Raw genomic sequence first — 27,496 nt, forward strand, 5'->3', positions numbered from 1 at the left:
GTTTTCAGAAAGGAAGGATTACAGAGACTGCAAATGTTGTCTACCATGATCCTCTATTAATAGAACATCATCATGATGATAATAGTTACTAATTATTGAGCCATAATATACCCAGACATCGTGCTGTGCGTGATCTCATTTATTCTTCATGACAACCTTGCGAGGAATTTATTATATCTATTTTACAAATGAGAAACTGGAGACACAGAGAGGTTAAGAAATATACCCAATTTCACATAGTTTGTAAGTGGTAGAGAAGGATTCAAACCCAGTGTGTCTAGCTCCCAATCCAAGTGTATCTAGCTCTTATATTCATAGCATGGCTGGCTTGCAAGAATCCACCCAAATTCAGATGCATACATATATATGTACATAACAGATTACATAAGTGTGTATGTAAAAAGTTCTTTCCCAAAATAATCCAGTGCCTTTCAAATGATTAGGCTATGCAAGTAACATGTGCAGCTAAGGGCCCATTTTTGCTGGCAGCTCTAAGGGTTTTCGTTGATTCTAATCAGCCAGCATTTGCTATTTATGAATGTTGTATAAATCAACCAAAAGTCACATTTGTCAAAAAAACAAATGCACAAGTTAAAGCAATTCATTAGAGAGCTAATATTGCCAGATGGCAAGGGGAAGAACATAAAATAGTTCATTGACAACTCTGCAACCCCAGCGCCAGTGACGGAGTGAAGAAGTGATGGAGGAGGAGGTGGTTTTAGATTAGACTGCCAGGTGTTGCAGAATGGGGCTGAGAACTACTCAACCCAAGCAGCCACACGAGATCCCGCCCTGCTCTCCCGCCTCCATTTCAGGGTTTTTCTTGTTCTCAGAGAGGCTTTGTAGGTCAGGCTGCTGAGCTCAGAACTAACTTTGAATACATTCTCCCCATCACTGATGATACTGGTTGGTGTGTTTTCCTAGGCAAATGGGAAACAGGAACTGTCTACTGATGATTTTATCTGCATCTGGCCCAGGTCTCTCCTTCAGGGTCCAAAGAATGTTAGGAACCCATCTTATTGACAGAAAATAGGGAAGGAGGCACCATTTGCTTCCCCTCCCTGCTGTCCTAAGCCCTCTTGTGTAATCCCTTCCGGCCAGGGCCGTGCCTGGCTGCTGACTCCTGAGTCACAGTTTTCATGGGCTGAGCTGGACAGAGCTTACACCTTCCAGTTAGTCCGAGGGCGACCTGACCATACTTTTCAGCATACCTCTGCACAGGGAGGTGACGTTAAAGAGATGCACCTCTGCCTCCTGCTCTGTTAGGTTTTAGGACTCAAAATCCATTCTGCACTGTTTGGAGTGAATGCGGCACAAAGATTAAGGTTATGGTTTGGGGATGGATCTGAATCGAATTCCAACTCCAAACTTAACTTGCTGAATGCGCATAAGCAAATTGCTTAAATTCCTGTTTTCTTAATTAACCCATCTATACATTGGATATAATAATAACACCTATCTCATTGAGTTGCCATGACAACTGGAGAAGAAGGAAAGAGCTGAACATATATAGTATCAATAAATGTCTAATCTTACTCCTTTTTTGCTGGGATATTTTTGTTTCATGCAGTCTCTGTTGTGGCCTTAGCTGATAGCATGGTGGCCAGAATTCAGTAGTTCTCATTTCTAAGCCCAGATACAGATCTTCCAAGATTGTCTGGATCATCCTGACATCTGTACAGTCCAGTCACCGCCCTAGCCACCCTCCTGGAGCTAGAATGAGGAGATTTATTAGTTCTGCCTGAGAAAAAAGGAACATGCTGCAGAAAACTTGGCTGTTTGCAGTCCCAAGGAGAGCCCGCCTTCCCCTAATTTTGTTGCCCTTAGTGCTTCCTGACGAAGGTGCTGTTGCTTCCAAGAGGCTTCGTCTGGGTGCCTGAGTCTCCTCACACTTGTGTCTGAGGCCTTCTCAGGAGCCAGCACCTTTTCACACCAACACCAGCAGCAGCCACAGACAGAGAGAGAGTAGGGGAGCCTGCGGTGACCAGTCCTCCATCACACGTGTGCTCTGCAGTTGTTTTCCCTCCTCTGATGAATTATTTTGTGTTGTCGCTCAACTGTCCATTTATCTTCACAGTCCACAGAAGCGGAGGCTGAGATGCTGCAGTCTGAAGGGATCAGCGGGGGCATCACCAGGTGATGTTTCCTGCAGGATAAACAAGTCAGGCATTAACTCTGTTAATCCTCATTACTGGCCCCCTTCTCCAGCCTCGCTTCTGTGTGAGCAGGCCTGGACCACAGGCTTCTTATGTCCTGAGCATCTCCCCGTGGGACTAAGCAGGGAAGGAAAAGGAGCAGACGGGCAGAGTGGCCGCCTCTTCTTCGCAGGGAGGTGTGGGCTCGGGGGGAGGGGCTTTAAAGAGCCAGGCATTCACGCTTACAGCTCTGTAACATTCTCAGTGTGCAGGCTCTGAAGAGGCTTCAATGAGTGCCCCCTTGTGACAGTTCCTAGAGGAAATCCCTAGAGGTTATAAAAAGACTGTCCCAGCCTTGAGAGAGCTAGTCAGCCTTGGGGCGCCCGGCTGCTTTGCTGTCTCCTACTGGTTCTTCCAGGCTCCTCTTCCCATGTTTCGTGGGCTCTCATGACTTACCTAAGGCAACAGTCAGTTCACTTTTGGAGTGGCAGATGTTCACTGTTTTCAAAAGAGCTCAGGGAATTCCAAACCCCACAGCACTGCCAAAGATAACATTATAGCTTGGCAAGCAACCCCCCAGGGGACCTGGGGCTGAACAGTGAAAGGTTAATGAGGTAAGTGAGGCCACGAGGGCAAGGAGGCTTAGTTAGAGAACCTTCATGTAGAGTGACAAGACAGCCGTTCTGGTAGGACAGTTCCCAGAGCTGCAACTGACAGCACCCACTGAATCAAAAATCTCAGGCTGGGGCCCAGGCATCTGTGCTTTAATGAGCCCTCCAAGTGATCCCAGTGAACCCTAAAGGTTAAGGGGTGGTACAGAGTTGAGAGTAAATATTCGTGAGGTTTCTGAGATCTTTGGAGACTCAGGCACCAGGAGTAAGCATTTTGGAAGCAACTCCACCTTCATCATGAAGCGCTAAGGGCAACAGAATCAGTGAATTACCTTTGCCAGGAAGGCATCTGTTTATCATTCTTGCAAGAAGCAGGAAGCCTCCCCCCCCCCCCCCCCCGCCACCGCCCCCCGTATCAGAGAGATAATCACTAAGAGCTCAGACTCTGGGTCAGAGGAACCCTCATTTGAATTCTGGCTCTGCCACTCAGCAGCTGTATGTCCCTGGGGCCATGACTTAACTTTTCTGAGTCCCAGTTTCCTTCCCTGTAAAATGGAGATAATAGTAGTGTCTACCTTGTGGGGTTGTTGCGAGGATTAAATGAGATGATACACACATCTTACAGATCCTGAAGAACAATATCTAGTAAATGGTAGCTATTTTTATGATTTTTCAAAGTAGGAGTCTATCCTTCAACGTGAGAATTTAGGTCTGAGTTTTTCTGAGTAGTCTCTGTGGGAAGGCTTTATTATAGAGAAGATTTTTTTTAACAGCGCCTTTTTGTGTCCTTCAGGGATTGTTTTTGCCCTGGTTTGTTGCATCTCTTTACTCTGTGGAAAATGGACAGTTTTTGTGCCCTAGTTTTATAGGGAAATTCGTGCTCTTAGTAGTCTTAGTTGTCTGACAAAATCAGCTCCCCACGGAGGGGCCCCATGGAGACACCATCTCTGCTTCTTCTCCAGAAGGAAGCCATGATCCTTAGGTTTTTGGGAATCCATTTAGGAGCTCTGCCAACATGAATTTTTCCACTTCATGAGTGACTGCAGCCTCAGGCCTTGTTCAAGAATTTAGAAAGCATGCTGCTCCACTAACCTGCTCACCCTTAAGGCCTGCTGTTGTCATGGCAACGATGGCCCTGGGAGGGATGTGCATATCCTTATCAGGAAAAAAAATGAGATCAGCGATCTTTGTGGACGGGGCAGCTCCCTGCCGTCGCTATCCTCCACCCTCACCTTGCATCTCACAGCCGATAAGTGCCAGCTTGGCTTTGTGGTCTCCAGCTGAGACAAGTAAGCCCCCATGTAAGTTGCGCCTTTACTTCCTGGGGGTGTGGCACTCGGCCTGTCTGTGGGAGTTCTTGTGCAGCTTATGTCCTGTGGTCTGCCCTGGCCTGGAGTGAGGGAGCAAGGTGGTGGGGGAAGAGGAATTAGAATCCTCTACCTCGGAGAAGCCAGGAAGGTTAAGTCTTTGCTGGCTCCATCCATCGGTGACTTTCTTCATCTCCTCCTTAGAAGAACACTGCACCTTCTGTTTTTAATGGTCATGTAAATAGGAAACTGGAATGAAGACTTCCTGGTTCTTCTGAAATCTAATGTTTCTGTTTAATAAGTTGATTCTGAGCTAGTTCTTTCCCTCCACCCTGTATTTCCTGCAGATTCTTCCAGGTTTTGTAGCCCTGGACAGGGTATAGCCAGGCTTGGGGCCATGATACATAATAAAAGAATTCCTTCCATAACAGTGACCCAAAACAGATCACATGCCTCCTGAAAATCCAATCCCATGGGCTCCTGGGCAGACACGTTGGAGAGTGTCGTGAGGAGAGAGGAGCAGCAAGACCTGTTCCCTTGGGCTGCAGCTGCCTTCAAACCCACAGATGCAGAGAAGCAGTTAATGCAGGGCCAGGAAATGGAGACTCATTATAGTCCCTTCGGGTACCACTGATCCGTCCAGTGAGCCTCAGGAGCAGCACAGTCTGGGCCCTGGAAACTTCATCATGAGAAACAACTTTTAATATGTCATAGGAAAATAATACACTTCATGCTTCTGTTGTTTAAGACAGCAGAGTTTCTCAGTTACCCTCCCTTTTAGCTGAATTCTTACGCCTCTTAGCAAAAGGAAAATTCAGGTTTCCCCTGGGGAGATCCTAGCGTCTCAAAGGACCAAGGAAGGGGGCTGTCACCAACCCTGCTCCTTGACTTGGCTCAAAGATGATGGACTACCTGCGTGTGAGACCTTTGCGGGAAGCGGAAGTGGAGGGTGAGAGTTTGCACTTGGTTCAGGGGAAAGATATCTTTGATTGTTTGGAATTGGTGGGCTTGGAGCTCCTGCCTGGAAGGTGCCTGGACAAGAAAGACCTATTTGTGACCTGGGTTGCAGGCAGAGGAGTAGTGATAACTTGTAATTCCTTTAAGCTCCGTAAGCTCCAGCGAGCGCTGCCCTCAGCCTCTCTGATTCTCATAAACTAGAAATGAAAGTCAGTCCCCAGCAACAGCCAGGGTCTTTAAGAATAAGTATTTTTAAAGAAACTCAGTCCAGCTTCTAGAAGAACTTGAAAAGTTCATTTTCTCAGAGGCAGTCAGCTTTGCAGTTGAGAAGGTCATTGCCTGATCTGGAGAAACATATTCAGGTCAAGCACTGGCTGGAGACCAGGGGCCTCTAGGGAAAGGTCATAAGCGAGCTCAGTGCCAGGAGGCCTGGAAATGAGCCTGTGGATTGGAGGGGCGCCTCTCTCGGCCTCGGCACGAGGGGCTTGTTACCCGCAGGCAGAGAAAGGACAGGGAGCAGAGGCGGGAGCCCTTCCCCTCTTACCTCAGTGAGACCGAGAGCTGCCTCGGCAGCAGCCCTGCCTGGAAGGGTTGAACTCAGAGCGGACGGGTTCGGTGAAGGCCTGGAGAAGGCAGTCCTGTCCCGGGGATGGCAGTACCGAAGGAAGTAAAGGAAAAAAGGATGTGTGTGCCTAGTATTAAAATAGGAAATGGAGAGCTTTGTAGGAGTCAGACCAAGAGGATAACTATAAAAGTTTAGGGGATGAAAAGGTAGCTTTCAGAAACCAAATTTGGATCACAAAACAATGGGAATGATGAGAAGTGTATTGTATTAGCGTTGGGCCCCTTGACTGCTGAATCCCAAACAGCGTACCCTAGGCCTCCAGCTTACAGCTGCGACTGAAGGTAAAAAAACACAACCAAACAAACTTCAAAAATTTGAAAAGCCTGTTCTGTGCAGAAAGTCTGAACAAACATGTTTGTTGCCGATGGTCCAGGAAAGCCGGCCAGCTTGGGTTTACTTCCGACACTGGCCCAGTCCTATGTCCAGCGCTGCTGCTTTAGGTGACATCATGGGCCCAGCTGGGTAGAGAGGTGACATTCCCCATGTCTCCTCTCTAATGTTCTTTAACTGCATCATAGATACTGTCTTACCCAAGCACATGTGTGTCACATCTCTGTTCCCGTAAGTACCTGGTGTCATCTAAAGGTCTGTGACAAGGCTGGAGGCTTCAGCCAGTGTAAATGACTTAAGTTATAGTCACATCAAGGTCCATGTCAGAGTGTTCTGGGGGGAGAAGAGCATCACCAGGTATGTAAACAGCCCTGAGGAGGACGCCCTTGAACCTGTGAGTTTGGCTCTGTGTTGGATGATGGACCACAGAAGACAGAAGTTCCTTCTCTCAGCTAACACCTGTATCAAGGAGGTATGTGTGTCATTGTTGGGGGGGAGGTCCTTTGTTACTGAAGTTTCAAAGTCTTTAAATCCTGTGCTGTTGCCCTCCCTGGGTTGTAGAAATAGTCTTTTAGAACAAGAGAAAGGGAGACTTAATAACAGCTATTATTTATTGAGAACTGTGATAAGCACTTTATATGCATTGCTTACTTCAGCAAAGAGAAGTGACTGTTCTTCCCATGTTTAGATAAGGAAAACTGAGGCGTGGGGGAATTAAAGGACTTTCTTACATTCGTCCTTCCTTACATCTAGTAATCTAGTGTTTTTTGCTCACTGTTATATTTCCAATGTCAAGCCAGCTATCTAGTATAGGATGGTACTTAATAAATATTTGTTGAATTCATTAGTGAATGCAGTGGCCAAGGCGGCATTTGAACCCAGGTTCGCCAGCTGCCAAACCCAGTGTATTTAAATAACATGATACTGTTACTTGGTTCCACTTGGGCGGTGAAGGAAACAGTTTGATAACTTGGAAAGGACTATTCACTGAGTTCCAGGCAGACTGAGGGGCCTGAATTACTTTCCCATTATTGCTGTAACAAGTTCCCACAAACGTTGTGGCTCAAAACAACACACATTTATTATGTTACAGTTCTGGAGGTCAGAAAGACAGAATGGGTGTTCCTGGGCTAAACTCAAGATGGGTTCCTGCCAGTATATAACAAGGATCCACTTTCCTTCAGTTTCCAATGCCTTGTTCTGCCCTTCCGTCTGAGCCCTCTCTGGCAGCACCTTTTATGTCCGTATTTCAACCAAAGTCTGTTCAGGATTGCTTAGGTATTCCCTATGACAGTATGTGTTTTCTCTACCATACTCACTTCTAAGTCTCTCTAGCAGAGTCACTGATATCCATATTTCCACCAACAGTCTTCTCCAGGTAATCTAGGCACTTTCTCCTGTGAGCCTCAGAATTCTCCAGTCTCTGCCCATTGCCCAATTCCAAAGCTACTTTCACATTTTCAGTCCTTTGTAACAGCAGCACCCCACTTCCGGATACCAAGATCTGTGTTAGTTTCTAGAGCTGCCATAGCAAATGACCACAAACTAGGTGACTTTAAACAATACAAATTTATTACCTTATCATTCTGGAAACCAGAAGTCCAAAACGGGTTTCCCTGGGCGAACACCAAGGTGTCAGCAGGGCTGCATTCCTTCTGGAGACTCTAAGGGAGGATGTGTTTCCTTGTCTTCTCCAGCTTTCAGAAGCTGCCTACATTTCTGGGCTTAGTGGCTCCTTCCTCTGGCTTCTTCCAAGCCAGCTGCTTAGCACCTGTAAGTCTCACTCTGACTCTGACTCTCCTGCCTTCCTCCTTCCCTCTTAAGGACCCTCGCAATTACATCGGGCCCATCTGGATAATTAGTAGGATAATCACTCTAGCTTAAGATCCTTATTTTAATCACATCTTCAAAGTCCTTTTTTACCATGTAGCATAAGATATTCACAGGTCCCAGGAGTTAGGATGTGGGCATCTTTGGGGCACCATTATTCTGCCTACCTCAGGGTCTTTCACACGCAGGCAGAGGTGGCCGCTTGTGTGTAAATTTCAGCAGAGGTGAAGGTAAACTAAGATGCATATGAGGACCATGAAGAGGGTGTAGTCAGTATGGACTATACTTCAAGGGTCTTTTGAAAGCTGTTTATTGTCAGAAGTTTGCTGGAGACATTTTCACCACCCTCCCCTTTCACTCCAAATTTTATCTAATTAAGAATAGAGGCACAGGCCCAATTGAGGGATCAAAGTTCACAGTCAGGCTTATTATCGGGAAAGAAGGTCTGGAGAATATGACGGGGCCTCCAAGCTCCCAAATGCAAGGGAAGAAAATCGAGACTGGCAGGCCCCTCCCTTGAAGAGGAGGGGAAACTTGTCCTGGTGTGATGGTACCGTAGGCTGAGCTAGAGCAGAGAAGGAGAGCTAAGTGAGAGGTGTGTCATGAAAGAACAGTAACTGTTGATGCTCACTTCGCCCAGTTGGGAAGCAGGATCCACTGAAAGTCTGGCTCATGATAATCTCCCCAATCAGACAAATAACTTTTCTTTTCTGGGAAGAGCAAGTAAGGCAGTGGAACTAAAGGTGAGAGCTCACTTCCTAGCACAGCCCCCAAGGAAGGAAGGATGGTTGGTGGGTGTTCCCTCCTCTGTAGAGGGAGATGCAGAGAGAGGAGGGAAACGGTTCCCAGTCCCACTACATTATTATGTTAAGGGGTAAGAGATACTGTTTTGTCCCAGGCTTAAGAGTATTTTTCCAAGAGTCAGGGGAGCAGTCAGGAGAGGATGGTACTCTTTGGAAAGAAGCTAATCTGGAAGGAATCAATTAAAGGGCATGGTAGCTAGCAGAGAAGTCACTGACCCCAGGGTGATGCCAGGAGACAGGCACTGCCTATTGCCTGTCCCATATGGGTCTGGCATCTGTGTCCAGGTGAAAAGCAGATCAAAAGGTATATCTAGGACTTTCCTGAAGAAGAAAGTGTAGAGCTTGATCGATGTGTATGTGTGTGTTGGGAGTTGTGGGCATTGGGGGGTGGGGTACTTCATTCTCTATTCCTACATCTTACTTTTCCTCAACGATGCCTCCTATGTCAGGGGCAGGGGTCTGGGAGGTTATAAGCCAATTCTTTGCATACACGTGTCCTCAGGATTTTTTGTTTTTAGGAGCATTCTGCATAACAAACCTAGTCTCACACTAGCTACCTCCTTGAGATCCTATCAGGCTGAGGACTTCCAAAGCCTCGAGCATCTCAGCACCCTCACCAGCTCTGTCTGGAGACTAAATCACCCTCTTGCCTCTGATGGTGATTAGCCTTGAGACCCAGGGAAGTGCCTCCCTGGAGGCCAGCATCCCCTGGAGGCTCCTAGTGTCACCAAGATGTCGATATGACTGTGGTCCCTGCAGTCTGCAGCCAGTGGGGTTGTGTTTAATCAGTGATCAGTGTCATGTCAACTTCCCTTTGTTGGCCCAAGTATAAACTGATACTAAATATTTGCCTTGGGGAAATTTCTGTAGGGAGGATGAGCTCTTCAGTGTGTTCTCTCTAATTCTAGGCATTTAGAGATATATTAGCTTCTTTGTTTTTTTCTTACTCAAGGTCACAACCTTGCCTCCAGGCTACTTAGCCTTCTAAATGGTTGTGATTTGAAAGGCATTAGAAAGATCCTCACAAAACCTACCTAGCAGGCGGGTCCCTAGAACTTCACCCTTAGCCACCACTACTAACAGCATTGTCTTTTAAAATACCCATTCATTCATTCATTCATTCATATTCTCTTCCTCTCCCTCCTTCCCTCTCTCTCTCACACAGACACATAAAGGAGTATTAGATTATCCTGTCTGAGGATCCAAGGGTACTTTGCCTGACTTGCCTTCAATATAGAATTTGGTTGGAACTTTCTATATAGTCATTGAACAAATGTTTATTAAGCACCGATTTAAGGCCAGTCTCTGTTCTAGGTGATGTGAATTTAATATTAAATATAACACAGTCCTGTCCTCATAATCTAGCAGAGGGTTGGGGGGAATAGAAATGTAAAGATGCAATATAGAAATATTACAATGTCATGTAATAAGGATATAACAGTGCTGTGTATAGGCAGGTCCAGTTAGGGGAAGCTGGGACAAACCACCAGGGCCTGTCAGTCCAGAATGGGACCCAGCGTCTGTGTTGTAATCCTCCAAAACCCCGTGTAAATATAGTCGTCTGGTTCACCTTTCCTGAGAGGGCCTCCCAGATTGTTTTTTCGGGGCCCAAACTCTCCTTCAGCAGCTGTGAACGCTGGATGTTATGGGAGCCCAGAAGATGGAACTGGGGATTTAGGAGACCAGGTCAGAGGGTATGTGATACTCAATACTGGGTATTGACAGATGGTACATAGGATGTGTGTGTGGGGGGGGGGGCAGTTCCAGACAAAAGGAACAATACAAGCAAAAAACAAAAAAACAAAAAAACCCAGAAGTGCATCACCTGGGTGAACAGAATAAGTGCATTTGATGTGTGAGGTGAGGTGGAGGACCGTTGAGAAATGAGATCAGAAGGTAGCCTGGGTTCAGATTTTGTAGAGCTTTAAAAACCCTGCTAAAGAACTAGAACTCTGAGTTGCTGGCAGTAGAGAGACACCAGAAGGTTGGCTGGTTGGTTGGTTTTTTAAGAAAGGAGCCTCTGTTGAGCCCCCTTAGCTCTCCTGCAGCTTCAGAAATCATCCTGTAATATGTCGAGACAAGCTCACGAGCTATCAACCTAGTGTTTTTCTCTGCGAAACTCTAAGTGCCTAGAAGTGTGGGACCAAAAGGGAGGTGAATGCAGTATTTTTGTAAAAAGGACTGGCCTTGAAAATGTTCATAGGTAATTCTGATGGACTTGGTCTGATCGTGTCCAAGACAACGTGGAGAGTGAAGGGCAGGTTTGTTTAAATGCTGCCCTGTGTTAGCTTTGTAAGGGAGGCAGCGTGGCCTTGCACAGTGCCTCGGCTTCATCCCCGTGCCTCAGATTTACAAACGTGTGACAAGGGAAAGACCGAAGTCTGACATAAGGATGGCCTGAGACCATTTGTGCAAAACGCTTAGCACGGCGCTGAGCTCATGGTTAACGCTCAAAAGTGTTACCCTTTTCTCCTGGCACTTAGCACAGTTCCTGGCACGCAGTAAAGAGGCTTCACCATGTCTTTGCTGGATGAAGTGGAATGGTCTGGGAGTGCACAGAGCGAGCGGGGGCTGGTGGCAGACGAGAGGCTTCTCCCCAGGACGCTCCTTCTCTTGCCCCCTCCCTGCAGTGTTCTGACAGCACCTCCATCTTACAGCCTCGATGCAGAGATATCACTGCTCGTCTAGAAATGGTTGCTCAAGGCTGCAAAGTGACACAGCAGCATAGAGCCTGGGATTACTGCCAGATTTTTAAGAAGCGCAGCTTGTAACAAAGTAAGGGGGAAAGGAGAAGGGACATGTGATAACCTAATCAAAACCAGGAGCAGTTTTCTTGGGTGAAGCATTGATGCCCCACCCAGTTTCAGGGGTGGGCAGTGTGAAGCCTCTGTGGAGAGTCACTGCCAGGTTGCAGTGCTGAAGGGGGAACCCAGCAGTGGGATCTGGGGTCCAGGCCAGGCTGCTACTGGGGCCCTGCACTTAGAAGGGCCCTCTTTGGTTGAATGCTATGCTCTTGCCATCTTGAAGTCTTTAATCAGTTTTTTTTCCACAAGGGGCACCCCATTTTCATTTTGCAGTGGGCCCTGCAGATTCTGGAGCTGCTCCTGGCTCCAGGCTCTCCTGGGCAGGGACATTCTGTCGCGGATAGTTTTTGAGCTAGTTTTTGAATTTGCAGCTGATTAAGCAGGTAATGGCTGGGCTGGGATTCTTTTTAATTTCTCTCTCTCTCTAATTACAAAAGAACAAAAATCATAACAAATTAAATCTGTAAAAACTAAAATAAAATGAGTGGTACCTCACTCCCTGTCTCTAGTCACGCTCCCCAGAAGTCACCACTGCCAGCAGTTTAGTGTGTCTCCCCCGGATTTTTTACAGCTATGAAGTTTAAAGTACTGCGTTATAAAATAATACGCAATTACATTGTTGGTGCTGTATTAGATAATACAACACTGTTTGTGTAAAAATATCCAAATTTTCTTCAATCCCACTCTTCTTCATCAGTGAGGCAACCGCTGTTAACAGTTTTGTGTGTATCTTCCAAATATAGTTTTTAATTAACAAGCTTTATTTTTTGAGAGCACTTTTCGGTTCATAGCAAAATTGAGCAGGAAGGACAGAGAGGTCCCACATGCCCCTGTCTCCACACCCGCCCCCACTGGCGACACGCAGCCAGAGCTGTGCAGCGGCTGCAATGGATGAACCTGTGCAGACGCATCATTTGCACCCAGAGTCCACAGTTTACACTTGGGCTCACTCTTCCAAACATTTTTCAGATTAATTTTTAACTACATAATTGATGTGTGAATGTTTTTTTTCTCGGTTTATTAAAAATATGTAGGCTTTCAAAAAGGAAAAGGGGATAATTTTATGCACATTAGTATATAGTTTGTTTTTATTTTTTAACAAACACCTTTCCATGTCAGCACATAAAGACCTGCCTCATTCTTCTGTAATAAGGGCGAACAGTGTTGTGTGTCTGTATTATAACTTCTTTAGCCACTTTCCTATCGGTGTCTATGTTTTTTAAGCAATGCAGTGCATATTCTTATACATATATCTTACATATATCTTTTGTACTCCTCGTATTATATAGGGTTCATTTCCAAAAGTAGGATTAGTGGATTATACGGTATGAGTGTATCAAACTGGCACTGTCTTATCTGGAGCTGACCGCACTTGTATGCTTCCCTCTGGCCCCTACCTCTAATCAGGACTATATGTCGCTTCACTCAGTGACACCCCCATCAAGGGACTTAGCCCTCAGGATTGAGAATACAGGAGCAGAGAGAGGAGAGGATTTACTTGTGAATAATAGTAGTAATAGTTAACCTGTACTGAGCACTTAAACCATGTTTTGTGCACCTAAGTCAAAACACTTTAATGAATGAACTCCTTTCATCTGTTGCCCACCCCAGATAAGTCTATTATTATACCCATTTTAATGCTTAGGAAACTGAGACACCTAGGGTTAAATAAGGCCACACCTCTATCTAGTAAGTGGTGGGGCCAGGATCTGAAGCAAAGCTCTTTGACTTCTGAGCCTTTGCTCTTAACCTCTGTACACACTGTCTCTAGAAAGTTTAATGCCATCTTTATGTCAGAGTTTCTCAACCTTTGTTTATTCCTTAAAACAGTATTGTATTTCTTCATTTACTTGTCTTTTTCTACACTGTAACTCTTTGAGGGTAAGGTACCTGTCCGAATATTTTTCAGAGCCCTATCCTTAATTCCTAGCATCATGTCTAATTCATTGTACATAATAAATAAATTCAGTTGAGTGGATAACATTGTCTTTGGGAGGAAGCTACTGTATCCATTTTACAGATGAAGAAACTACAAGTCAGTGTTACCCAAACAGTGTAGTAGGAAACTCAGCGGAAAGCAGAATGGTGGAGCTGCAACTTGAACCCAAGGCTTTTGCCCCCTAATCCAGTGTGCTGTCCGCCATGTCTAAGCCGCCTCCTTCCTGCCTGTTTCAGAGGGCCCTGGAGAATGGCTCCCTACCTAGCAACGGTTTCTAAGCTGGAAAACTTCCCTAGGAGGAGGGCCCCTGGAAAAGATTTTCTGGAAGTACTGCATCCAGGAATCAGTTGTTAGAGGAGTCAGATTCCTTAGAGGACTACTCCGTAGTAGTAATGCCCATCCTCTATTGCAGTTTCTGCATGCCAGGTATTGTTCTAGGTGATTTACGAGCACTCCCTCTTTTGAATGATCACAGTCCCATTAGATGGACATTGTTATCTTTGTTTTATACGTGAAAGAATACTGAGAGGCCAAGTGGCTTGCTCAGGGTTACACAACAAAGTGCCAAGGCTGAGATTCCAGCTCAAAACTGTGTGACCCCCAGACCTTCATTTTAAGCATTCCCGGGTTATAACAGCAGCAGAGGCAGGGAGCATTATTAAAAAAAAAGGCTATAAGGGGAAATTGCCCTCCCAAGACCCCGGGGGACTTTAGTGACTAGGAAATAAGGTAGAGAAAGCCATGCAGCCTGAGCCCTCTTAGGTTAGGGGATCACAGAAAGAAGACGTGCTATTTTATTTTATTTTACTTTGGGTTTTTTTCTTTTCTTTTCTTTTTTTTTTTTTAGCTGACTGTGGAGAGCTAGGAAGATTTGAGACCAGCAATTCCAGTTTTCGAATCTGGGTTTACAGCACGTGATATCTTTATAGTCTTAACCTAGAAATGGCAGAGTTATTTTGGGCACAAAGCAAGAGCTGTGGCTTTTAAAAATATGCCACTGTATTTATGCCTTCCGCTCCCAGATTACTGAAAATTAGCCCAGCTGTGGCCTGAGGCACCAAACAGCCACACAGTCTTCTTCCAGATCACTCAACCCACCCCAAGTGGGTGAAACACCCAGGAGTGGCAGCCTCTGGGGGGTGATTATCAGATTAGTTCCCCATCACCAAGCCTGTGATCTCTCTGATCACACACACACACCATCCTTTACAGCCACTCTAGGGATCAGCATGCTAGGCCTGTGAGTCAGCTCTCCCCTATCCCCAAGGCTTCACAAGAAGTTAAAAAAAAAAAATTCTATTATTGAGCTGAGGAATCAATGCAAGAATAATTTTTCAGCTTTATTACCAAATCCCTGTTTGATTCATGGCAAATAATCTTGCTATAATTTAAGCTTTCAGTTGCCTTATCTATAAAATGGAAATCTTTTAAATATATATATATATTTACTTATAAATATATATGCAAAATGCATAATAAAGTGCCAGACTCATAATAGGCAATAGATTGATGTTCCTTAAATGAGTGACTCTTCTGTTGCTCTGATCTTACTAACAGGTAAAATGTAATGAGCTTTTACTTTGTGCTAGGCACTGTGTTATGTGCTCTGCAAGGATAATTACATTTAATCCTATAACAACCCTATGAGGTGGATGTTATTACTCCTTTACATGTGAGGCCCAGAGATAATGAAATAACTTGCTAAATATCGTATAATTTACATGGTGTAGCCAGATTTAAACCTAGTATTCTGATGATAGAGCCTAGAGTCTTAAAGAGAACAGGGAGTATATTTTTACATTCCCTTGTTTCCATGGAGAGTTCTTTGCACTGTCGATTGAAGGACTTGAGGCAGTGGGAAATGCTGTTAATGCTGGCCCAGGTAGTTTTCGCTCTCTCCCCCTCAGCCTGATCCCGGACAGGATTTGGGTTTCAGACCACGGTTCTCCTGTGTGTTGTGGGCTATAATTACTCAGATTAATTTTGCCCAATTCATAAAGGATTGAGTGAGGGCGGGGAGGCGGGGCTTGTCCAAGCAGTCCACCAACACCACAGATGGTAGGAAAGGGGGTGGGGAGGGAACTGGTGATATTTTACATCCTCTTTCAGCAGGTTTGCAAAATGGCAGATGCTTTTTGCCTTTTGGTCTGAGCATGTATAATTCTGTCAGCCCAGTTCTGGGAGAGACAGAGAGACAGCGAAAGTCAGGCGCGCGCGCGCGCGCACACACACACACACACACACACAGAAAGAGACAGAGATGAAATGGTTGCTTGAAGCCACAGAAGGTTCAAATGACATCGGAACTGCTTGAAAGATCGCAGTGGCTGGCCCGGTGGGGAAAGGAGTCAGGGGGCGGGGTGCGTGTCCTTGCGCAGAAGGCCTGGAAGTTGACTTGCAGACCCAGATCCGCACAGCCTTGCGCGCCCTGACCCTTCTCCGGGCAGCCAGGGGCAGCGGCGGCGGCAGCCCGCGCCGGAGAACGAGCAGTCCAGGGGAGCTCTCCCGCGGGGCCGGAAACGGCTGTAAGCATTTAATAGCCTTTGCTGGCTGCTCCGACCTAGCGGAGTGGGCGGTAGGCAGGCTCCAGAGTGCTGCCTGGCAAGATAGTCCCCGGCTTTAATCAAAATGATGGGTTTTCTGGAAGCTCTTTATTAACCTCAGCACCAGAATCCAGAGATGGTAACAAAGGGATGAATGGGGAGCGAAGGGGAGGGGCTGAAACCTGCAGGCTGGGCTGCGATTTTCCTGCGCTGAGCGCTCTCCGCATGCTCACCCCTCCCCCCACCTCCACACATCTTTCTACGGATTTTCGCTTAGAGGCTTCTGCCTGCATCTCCGTCTCCCAAGTGGTGACTAAACAGATACAGCCGTAGCAATCGCTACACTTGTATAATGCTTCGGGGCTTTCAAAAGGCCTTCACGTACAACTCAGGATGTGGGGCTCATAATTGGGGTGAGACTATCTAGATTTGAGTCCCAGACTCCACCAGTTAGTAGCCGTGTGACCCTTGGTCCTCAGTCTCTTCATTTCTAAAACCGACGTATCGATGAAGCAGACATGGGTGTTGGCAATGTCTACTTCCTGTGGTTCACGTGAGGAGTAAAAACTGTATTGCGTGCACATCTGCTTAGCCCCGTGCTGTGTACAGAGGGAGGCAGGTTAAAGGTAACTAATTCATAACCCTGATGTAGACAGGAAGGTGGTCACCTCTATTTTATGCAGGAGGAAACTGAGGCTCAGAGATATTTATGTCAACTGCCCAGGATTACGCACCATTTATGATAGAACCAGAGCAAGCCCTCAAATTCAGAAGAACAAAGCAAGAGGAAGAGAGGAAAAGAAAATTAAACACCCTCCAACATTCTCCAGCCTTAATCCTGTAAGAACTTTTCTAAAAGTAATGTCCTTGGTCAGAGTCACTGCGTGGTTCCATTAGGGGAAATCAGTGCGAGAGAAACCTCTCCTGGCCTTGGCGGATTGTCCAGAGCGGATTCAAACAGGGGTCAGGGGTGAGTTTACAAGTCTGGCGTTTGCTTCACAATCTTCAGGACCTTCCCTGGCATCTGCATGGGCAGAGCCTTCAGCCCAATCACTTCCACTCATTGAGGCTAAACTCCAGCCACAGTTAGTTTAGCATGAAAGAAGAGGTAGAGTGTGTGTTTAGTTTTCACGGGGTCCTGGGTTCAAACCCCAGGACCTTAAATTTTTTTAAAAAGTGGGAATGTTGCCAAGAAGACCCTGAGCAGTGCCTAAGGGAGGTGCCTGGAGTGGGTTGTGGGAGTAGGTGAAGTGGTCAGCTACCCGCAGAGGGCAGTTTTTAAAGCTGCAGACAGATCTACATGCCTTTGTTAAAAAAATATATGTTCTGATTTTTAAATGTATTCCCACCTATCAGGGAGAAATCAGCGATTTTTTTTTAAAAAAAGCAAAACCATTTACCATAATTATGATCATATTCTCTTGAACTTTCAAATCCCATTGGGTTGTAACCTGAATGTCAGGGAAGGGCTGGTCCAAACCACCACCTACCTGAGGTGTGTCAGAATCCTCCTTCCAGGCTCTAATAGATCCATCCATTCTTCTGGGTCATGACTGCATCTCAGTCTTTGTCAGCCAAGGAGCTGGGTCCCTGGGAGCAGAGGGGAAGGGATCTGTGGGAGGCCTCAGGAGCGGGGATGGGAGGCAGCACTGAAAGAAGAAACATTTCTTGATTGGCCGACCATTTTCTGGGACTGGCCCTGGGCTGGGGTTAGGGACAGAAAAGGGAATATCTCCTTGATTCTGCCCCAAAGTCACAGCATTTTATAAGCAAAGCTGGCCAAGGGTTTCAGTGCTGTTAGCCAAGAGGGACTCAGATTAGAAGGTCAGTAAATGTTGTTTGTCAGCTCCTTAAGCTATTATTTCACCTGAACGAGCCCCAGAGATGTTTGCTCACATTGGCTGGAACAGGCTGGGCACGGTGCTGCGTGAGGCCCTGGAGAAACCAGATCTTGTTCTGCTCCACAGAAAGGGAATTTAAGGAGGATGCACCTGAATGGTTCTCTGATGGCTTCTTGGAGTTGAGTCTGAGTCAGACCCACCCAAGACGCCCAGCACAGGCCAGAGGAGCTCAATGACATGTAAAAGGAGCTCATTAACTCTTAGCCATCCTGCCGAGAGGGGCTCCTCCGCCAATAGGCACAGCCATTAAGGCCCTTTAACTCTGCAAGATAAAAATATCTCTGAGCTCAGCATCTCCAGATGCCAGTCCTAAAGGCCTCATGCAGAGTCCTGGCTGTGGTCAGAAAAAAAATTCCATCCTGGGCTCTGTGGGAGCAACTGAAGGACTGAGGAGTGGTGTTGAACCCCAGTTCTCCTAGACGCTGATTCAGGGGCTGTTAAATACATTTCTCACTTTTGTCTCAGTCTCTCAGGGGCAGGACCTGTATTTGAAAAGTAAACAGGCAGATTCTGGCTGAGCTCAGTTGCAGATTTGATTATCTTAGATGAATCAAAGTAATCAGTCTCAGAGAGAAAATATTGCCCTGTGTCCAGTGAGCTATAGTGTCAGCTCTGCCAGGGAAACCATGGTGGAGCACAGGGGCTGATGGGAGAGAAGAAAGTTTCTCACTCCCTTTCTGTACTATCTGCTGGTACTTGGACTCAATTTGCAACATCCTTACCTTGCCTCCCTCCCCCAAAGAGCTACAGCGTATGTAGTTGACCACGTGTAAGCTCTTCCATTGCATTGGAGTCAGGCTTAGGGCTTCACGTGCATTACCTGATTGTCTTTAGGGACTCGGTGGAAAGTTGTTTGATCTGCTAGAGTGGGCACCACTTCCATTTCTCACCTCAGTCCTTTCATTCATACATCCAGCAAGTATTTATTGAACACCCATTATGAGCCAGGAATTGTGCGAGACACTGGTTACACATTGGTGAATAAAACATACATATTTTCTGTGTCTGCAGACTCGCAGTGATAGAGATAGAGGTGAAGGGGTGCTGCTTGGCTAGGATGGTCACAGAATGCCTGTCCGAGGAGGTTCCACTTAAGCACAGACTTGAAGGATGAGGAGTCACGCTAAGCATGAAGGGGAGATCATTCTAGGCAAAAGGAGACATATGTGCACAGATCTTGAGGTAAAAACAACCCCAAGGGGTGCTGAGGAACTGAAGGAAAGCGGGTGAGGCTGGAGGACAGTGGTAAGAGGGAGACGCACAGATGAGATTGGAGAATAAAAAATAACCAGTTATTGAAGGGCGTCATATACTAAGTTAACCAGTTTGATATACTTTTTTTCCCCCTCAAGGCAACAGAAAATCTTCAAATAATTTTAACCAAGGGAGTGCTATAATCTAATTTCTATTTTTTAAAGGATTTTACTGTGTGTCTGTGATCCTTCAGTTTTTAAAAAAGGAAGAAAGACTTTAAAGAATAAGGAAGATGCTGGCTACTGTGTGGAAGGAAAGTAGAAGCAGGCTGAACCAGGAGAGGCTATTGCTGTAATTCACATACAAGATAATGGGGTCCTGAAAAAAGGGAGCAGCCGTGAAAATGGGGAGAAGAGGACAAAGTCAAGATATATTTAGGAGGCAGAAATGACAGGCCTTGGTATATTATAAATGAAGAATGAAAAATGAATAATGGCTCTGAACTTTCTGGCTTGAACATTGGAGTAAATGGAGTATCACTGACTGAGATGAGAAATTTAGAAAGGAAAAGAGGAAAGGAATATGACTTTGATTTTGGATTCCTTCAGTTTGAGATGCCCATGAGACCGCCCAATGAGATACCAGATAAGCAGTTGGATACATGAGATTGGAGCCCAGAGACCTATGGGCTTTAAGTATAAATTTGTATCTTATCAGCATATTTAGATGGTATGTATAACCGTGGACAGGCTGAGATCCCCAAAGTAGAGAATGAAGAGAAAGAAGAGAGGAAGGTCTAGGGCAAAACCCAAGGAAGTTCCAACACATAGGTGAAAGGATCCTGCGAGGAAGCTGACAAAGAGCAGCCAGAGAAAATGGTCAGGAAAGTGGTTTGACAAGGAACTTATAAAAAATAAGCATTTCAAGAAGTGGGTGACACATGCTGCCGAGAGCGTCAACGAGATGAAGCCTAAAATGTGACCACTGGCTTTGGAAATAATGCAATTAGTGAGCTTGATGTGAGCAGCGTTAGAAAAGTGGTGCTCAAGGATGCCAAATTAGAGGAGACTGAGAAGTGGCGGGGGGTAAGGAGATGGAAATAGCAGGTGCAGAGAATCCCAAACTGCCATCAAACATAAAAGGTTTATCCAGCAGAACTTTTCGTGCCTTCACCAAAGGAGCAGTATCAGATATGTGAACACTGCTGTGATGTCAGAGGGTTCCAATGTCATAGCCACTGGGATCACTTTGTACAGACAGACCATTACTCTTCCTCTCTGCCCCTGACCTCTACTCTTTTAGAAGTTATTGGTAAACTTTATGGTGTGTCTTCCAACTACTCTTGTGAAAGACTTACATTGGAAACCCTTGTGGATGCCTAATCATGTTCTCAAGTCTCAGTGCAAATTTCACCTCTCTTCTCGAATCTCCTTTGACTTTCTCAACTGTAATTAATCATTTTCCTTCTGAGTCCTATGTAATACTTTACATGTACCTACATATCTGTATCTTTTATTTTTAATTGAAGTATAACTGACAGGACGTTATATTAGTTTCAGGTGTACAACATGAATCGATCTTTGTATATATTATAAAGTGATCACAGTGAGTTTAGTTAACAGCTGTCACTATACATAGTTACAAAAATTTCTTTTTGTTAATGATGAGAACTCTTAAGATCTGTTCTCTTAGCAGCTCTCAAATACCCAGTACAGTATTATTAACTATAGTTACCATACTGCACACTACATCCCCATGACTAATTTATTTTATAACTGCAAGTTTGTACCTGTCAACCCCCTTCACCACCACCACCACCACCCACCTCTATCAGGTACCAATCTATGAGGTTTTTCTTCAGATTCCACATGTGAGATCATATGGTATTTGTCTTTCTCATTTTGTCAAATTTTAAATATTGACTTATCTCAGTATAATGCCCTTGAGGTCCATTCATGTTATCATAGATGGCAAAATGTCATTCTTTGTTATAGCTGAATAATATTGATATATATATGTTATACACACACACACACACACACACCTCTCACATTTTCTTTATCTGTTCATCCATCAGTGGACATTTAGGTTGCTTCCATATCTTGTCTATTGTAAATAATGCTGCAGTGAACATGGGGGTGCATGTATCTTTTCAAAATAGTGTTTTTCGTTTTCTTCAGATACATACCCAGAAGTGGAATTGCTGGATCATAGGCTGGCTCTATTTTTAATTTTTTGAGGAACCTTCATACACTTTTCCATAATGGCCACACCGATTTACATTCCCATCAGCAGTGCACCACACCTTCACCCACACTTGCTGTTTCTAGTCTTTCTGGTAACAGCCATTCTAACAGGTGTGAGGTGATATCTCACTGCAGTTTTGATTTGTGTTTCTCTGATGATTAGAGACGTTGAGCGCCTTTTCACATACCTGTTGGCCACCTGTATATCTTCTTTGGAAAAAATATCTATTCAGATCTTCTGCCCATTTTTTAATCAGATTGTTGGTTTTGTGGATTTTGAATTCTATGAGTTCTTTATGTATTTTGGATACTAACCCCATATCAGATATATGATGTGCAAATATTTTCTCCCATTCCATAGGTGGCCTTTTCATTTTGTTTGGTTTCCTTTTTTTGTGCAGAAGCTTTTTAGTTTGATGTAGTCCCATTTGTTTATGTTTGCTTTTCATGTCAGAGTCAAAAAAAATCATTGCTAAGACTGATGGTAAAGAGATAATTGCTTATGTTTTCTTCTAGGAGTTTTATGGTTTCAGGTCTTACGTTCAAGTCTGTAATCCATTTTGACTTAATTTTTATGGTGTAAGATAGAGGCCGAGTTTCATTCTTTTGTATGTGGCTGTCCGCTTTTCCCAACAGTATTTATTGAAGAGACTGTCTTGACTCTGTTGTCATAAGCTAATTGGCCATTTTTGCATGAGTTTATTTCTGGGCTCTCTATTCTATTCTGTTGATCTATGTGTCTGTTTCTATGCCAGCATCATACTGTTTTGGTTACTATAGCCTTGTAATTTAGTTTGGAAGCTTGGTGCCTCTAGTTTTGTTCTGCTTTCTTGAGAATCCTTTGGTTATTTAGGGTCTTTCGTGGTTCCATACAAATGTTAGGTTTGTTTGCTCTATTTCTATGAAAAATGCCATTGAAATTTTAATAGGGATGGCATTGAATCTATAGATTGCTCTGGGTAGTATGGACATTTTAATAATATTAATTCTTCTAATCCATGAGCATGGAATATCTTTCTATTTGTTTCTGTCTTCTTCAGTTTCTTTCATAAATGTTGTAAAGTTTTCAGTGTGCAGGTGTTTTATCTCCTTGGTTAAATTTATCGCTAGGTGTTTTATTTCATATTCTGCTATAATCCAGTACATTTCCGCCCCATTTCCAGGCAAGATAATCACCCCATATATTCTTTAGGAAATTCTTCACAAAGAACCAAAAATATGTTACTAGAAAATTAGATTTCTGGACCCTGTGGTGAAGAAATCTGCCTTCCTGCTTGTTTCCAAACATTGGCTTTGCCCCAGGCTTGAAAAAAATAGCCCATGACGTCTTGGGGACCAGGCCCGTGTCTGCAGCCTGTCCTTAGTTCAGCCCACGCGTGTGACACCTGAAAGGCGTGTGTTGACTCCGTGACTGACTGGCAATGCTTTGTCTTTCAGAACCAGAGGCAGGAGAGGTGTCCCCTCCAGTCGGTGCTGGTGTCAACAGCAACAGCTGGACCTTTAAATACGGACCAGGCAACCCCAAACAGTCGGGTCCCGGTGAGTTGCCAGACAAATTCATTATCCCAGGATCTCCTGCAATCATCTCCATCCGGCAGGAGCCTACTAACAGCCAAATTGACAAAAGTGACTTCATAACCTTCGGCAAAAAGGAGGAGACCAAGAAAAAGAAGAAAAAGAAGAAGGGTAGCAAGACCCAGGAGAAAAAGGAGAAAGGGAACAGCACGACTGACAACAGTGACCAGTGAGGTCATCTCATGGAAACAAGCCACTTAGCCAGTTTTTGTAATAATGGCAAATCCCTCCCATGTAGCAACGCCCCCCTCCTTGCTCCTGTCCACATGAGCCCCCTCTCATAGACCTCAGAAATCTGCAGAAAGTTCCCTGTGTCTGTCTAGATCACATTTAACAGGTTTTGTCTTCAAAGCTTTCCTAAGTCTGGTGTTAACTCTCTCTCTCTCCACTCTGGCTTGTTTTCAGAACCTAAAAAGCAGACCCAAGTTTCCTTTCTCCTCCGCCGCAAAGGAGAGGCTTCCCAGCCCCGCCCGTGAGAGGTTGGACTCTCTGCCCTGTGCTCCGGGGATCCTGTCTTGATGACACTTGCAGGGCAGGCTGAAAGGTTCTGAGATTGAGCAGCTTGAGTGTCTGTGGCCACTGGGTATGTGTGGCCACCGGGGGTATGTGAGGGCCAGATAGTGGCTGGGATGGGCCAGGTTAGACCAGGAGGGCTGGGAAACAAAGGCAAATAAACGGAAATGTGAAACTAAGAGGGACCAGGCTTTCTAAATCTTACAACTCAAGAGGCGGCGGCCACCCTCCAGCAGACAAAACTCCCCCGACTGACAAGGCTTTGGGAGTCCCTAAGGTCTCTTGGCTGTGGTGTCATTGTACCTGAAACCTGCATTATACCTACAAGCCAATAGCTCAGTGTTTAACAGGGGGCCAACCAGGGCAACCGAAGCAGATCTGATGTGTTTCCTGTATATGTCCTTGTGCTCACTTTATTAAAAATTCTTTTGCACACAACATTTATGAAAAGGTCAGGTCCTTTTCCAGCAACACATATGCAAAAGCAAAAGAAAAACCCCAACACCTCACTTTATGCTGTTTGTTGTTTGATAGATTTATTTAAAAAAAGAGAAGAATCTATAACTATAAATCTTTAAAGAGAAATATGATGAATACAGTTCCCCTAAGCTCTCCTCAAAAGAGAATTCAGTCGACAGCCATGTAAATGATCGTTGCTGCTACAGAAGTGCTTTAAGAGAATTGCCTGAAACATCTGTATTATACCGGCCACCTGCCAGTCACAGCTGTACTCTTTCAGGTCACTCTGGGGCTGCCTCTCGCATGTATTCATGACTAAGTGAAAGGATCTTTCTCTCTCTCTTTTCTAAGAAACAATCATGTGCACTTTGAATACACAACCTTGTCTAGCCAACTCTATCAAGACCCAGAAATGGAAGGAAAATACCGTTTTCTCATTCATACAGTGAGCAGACTTTTCAACCCTCTAATTCTGTGACCTGTCTTGGTGTGCTAGCCAACACCTTCTCTTTGGTTTAGTTTTCCTTTTCGATAACACTCTGCATTGCTAATCTTGCTAACACCTATGATGTTCCCTGAAATCAATCTCCCATATGTATGCTGTATGCTATTATAAGACTCCTGAACTATATTTACTCTGTGCTTGTGTATGTGAATGTTAATGCAACTATTACCTAGAGTGAACTTTAAGCTTTATTGTTGAATGTAATTCCATTATATTTCCTTTTTGTACACCTGTGAAAAAGTGGAGTAGTGTTGTTTTTTTTTTTTAACCATTGTTAATCAGCTTTTGTGTATGAAAGACACAGTAAAATTTCTTTCTTAAATCAAGATACTGGTGATTCAAGGAATTTTATTTATGGTCAGCCAAGAGCCGTCTCTTGCCAAGACTCCTGCTGGCAAGGGAATGGATGAAGCAGTTGTTTTCTAGTAACAATTCTGGAATGAATACTGAAGATATTCCCCGAGGGCATGCAAGCACAAAACTGACCAATCTGACCTCTCTGAAGTCGCAGAATGCCCTGAAATCCTGACACTATCTGGAATATCAGCTCATAGAGAATTATCAAATTTACCGTCACCTTCAATAAGGAATTTTAATTTTGTTACAATGTGCAATTTAGAGGTTTGATTAATTATAATATCTTTTAAAAGTTAACATAAAAGAGGTAGGAGTCTGTTATTAAAACAAAAGCATTAAATCTCAAAAAAAAAGAAAAAAAAACAGACCTGTTTTGTCTACTTTAAGCTTCATTCTCCCCTATTTTGAAGGGTGTGTAACTTCAGCTCTGCAGGATTGCATGGGGTAAAACTTACTGCTAACACATGTGAACCATTGCTACATTGTAGGTTGTGATCATTTTGCCCCACTGAAACCCATGTATCTGACCTTACGTGCCTTTTGAATACTAGGAGAATCGGGCTAATTTACTAATGATGATGATTATGATGTATCTGTACGGCACTTTTTACATTTGCAAAGTGCTTTCCAATCCATGTTAGTTACTAGTTATTACAGCTGTAAGGATCAAACACGTCATGTGGATTCATTTTTGATTGGTGCTATTGGTATTTCCTCTGTTATTGCTAATAAATGGAAAATGGTGGTATGAAAGAAATGGTGGTCGTTTCTAAGTAGAAAAGTAGAAGAAAACAGAACACCGATTATCAGTAGCTGTTATTGTTGCAGAAGGCTGCGGTATGAAGTTTACTCTGTTGCTCTCTGGCTACTAAGTTCATTACTAAGGTAGGACACCCAGTGGAATCAAGAATCAAATTCCAGTGTTACTAGAATGGGCAGTCAGGAGGTTTCTGGGTCACTTCCCAGTACACTATTTCAGTCTTCTCTAATAAGAATTGCAACAAACCAGTTTTAATCACAGAGCCCTCCAGTCATCTTGTTCATTGTTTGTTTAGCCCTCGCACCTCTCTGCAACTGGGAAATCAAATAATGCCCCTAAGGAATTAACTTTTATTAAGTACAGGATGTATGCCGGCCACTGTAATAGGTAGGTTCATAGTACATGTTCTGTAACAAATAGATAATATTTTTCTTCTGTAATTAAATGTCTATGAGCATAGGCTTTAGATGTGGTGATTCTCAATTTTGCCCCTCGGAGGACATCTGGCAACATCTGGAGACATTTTTGTTTTTGTTACTTGGGTCAGGGGTGCTACTGGCATCTAGTGGGTAGGGGCCAGCAGTGTCGGTAAACACCCTGTAATGCAGAGGACAGCCCCTCATAACAAAGAGCTTCCCAGCCCAAAATGACAATAGTGCCAAGACTGAGAAATCTTGAGATGGAGTGGCCATGTAATTTGTTGTCAGGTCCATTTTTGAGACGGAAAGGGGACACCATTAACAATTATTTCAGGTTACAAGATGTAAACTGAGACTCGCCCATGCAAACTGGGATGCATGGTGACTCTACTTACAGAAAGGAAGAAACTGATATTAACTCTGTCACTTACTGGCTGGGGAACCTTGGGCAAGGCACTGCTTCTCTCAGTTTTACAGCCTCAGTTTCATCATCTGAAAAATTAGAATAATTATAGTACAGATCTTAACAGATTTGTGGGGAAGATTCAGTGAGATAATCTCAAAAAGTTTTTAGCACAATGCCTGACACACCATAATGTCAGTAAATAGCTATTATTAAGAATCATTTTCTTCCATTTCCTTGCCTTTTTTCCCAAGGTTTAGCTGTTACCCTCAGGACACTGTTCCTACTAATTAAAATGTAGATGGGTGATGGCAAAAGAAATCAACATAATTTGCATAAAAATACTTTTACTCCACTTTTTTGCTCACCCCTGAACAGGACCATTTCTGCAGGCTGAGATGTACATTGTAGAACAGATTTTTTGGTTGTAAGTTAAGCTAAAAAGGACACTGTGTCATAAAGACAGGTTGTCTCACTGAAACTAAGACTAGGAAGGCAGTTGGGCCTCAAGAAGGGACCAGAGACTAAAAGTCAGAAGAATTTTTTTTTAAAACTTAACCTTCTCTAATTATCTTTCTTAATCTGCTTCTTTGTTCCCTATCACTATAGATCAGTTTTTATCTTTTCTTTTCCACAGTTTCTAAATTTATTTACCCTTGTTTCTAGCAGTCCACAAAAACCTACCTTCTTTTTCTAAATCCCCATTCTAAATTCTTCATAGAGAGAAAAACTGATTGGATTACCCTCATTGAGGGGGCCACCTCTGGTCCCATCAGCCCTGGGCCAGTGGGCGATGGATAGGACAGAGAGTTCCCAGGAAAAAGGGAGATGACACACTTAGAGACAACGCTACCAGCTTGCTGATAGCTGATATTAATTACCCAAGTGTATACTAAACATCGGTGTACAAAATCTTAGAAAGTTAGAGCCTAAAAGAAACATTTAACAAATGAGGGAAATGACTCATTCAAGTCACACAGCTAGTCAGTGACAAAGCAAATCATTATCCTATTATGAACCACAAGACCAGCGGCCACCAGGAGTAAATGACAATATCCATTTCATTGTATTCTTGACAGCCGTAAGGAGTAATTTAAGGAGGCCATGTTTATTTTACAGAGAGTAGAGTATCATTGTTATATATATTTTCTTCCTCTTTTTAATCAAAATGGAAATATCAGTATTGATTTCTCTTTACTGGTTCTGAAAGTAATACATAATTATATAGACATATATTTAAAAAATAAAATATACAGAAGCCCAGAATTTAGAAAGTAGCA

The 27,496-nt window shown here is 44.2% G+C and overlaps 1 protein-coding gene and 1 long non-coding RNA gene across 6 annotated transcripts in view; one reads left to right on the forward strand and one right to left on the reverse strand.

The window, feature by feature from the left end:
* LOC102506344 (protocadherin alpha-C2) overlaps positions 1–25,391 on the forward strand; it is a 135,909-nt gene extending 110,518 nt beyond the window's left edge. For 4 of the 5 annotated variants that reach the window (XM_032476905.1, XM_032476904.1, XM_032476903.1 and 1 more), the window contains exon 4: positions 22,663–25,391. In XM_032476905.1, coding sequence (XP_032332796.1) covers positions 22,663–22,973 — 311 coding nt within the window. In that variant the 3' untranslated portion in view covers positions 22,974–25,391. The remainder of the gene's footprint in view (positions 1–22,662) is intronic. The other variant, XM_032476902.1, reaches the window with a different exon arrangement.
* On the reverse strand, positions 1,996–27,314 carry LOC116662738. The gene is made up of 3 exons (XR_004318751.1): positions 27,244–27,314; positions 16,897–16,901; positions 1,996–2,008 (listed from the first exon to the last, which is right to left on the reverse strand). It is a non-coding gene; the product is annotated as an uncharacterized LOC116662738 (long non-coding RNA).
* Between the last annotated feature and the right edge of the window lie 182 nt (positions 27,315–27,496).

The sequence above is a fragment of the Camelus ferus genome, chromosome 3 (genome assembly GCF_009834535.1).
Source record: "Camelus ferus isolate YT-003-E chromosome 3, BCGSAC_Cfer_1.0, whole genome shotgun sequence".
NCBI classification, from domain to species: domain Eukaryota; kingdom Metazoa; phylum Chordata; class Mammalia; order Artiodactyla; family Camelidae; genus Camelus; species Camelus ferus.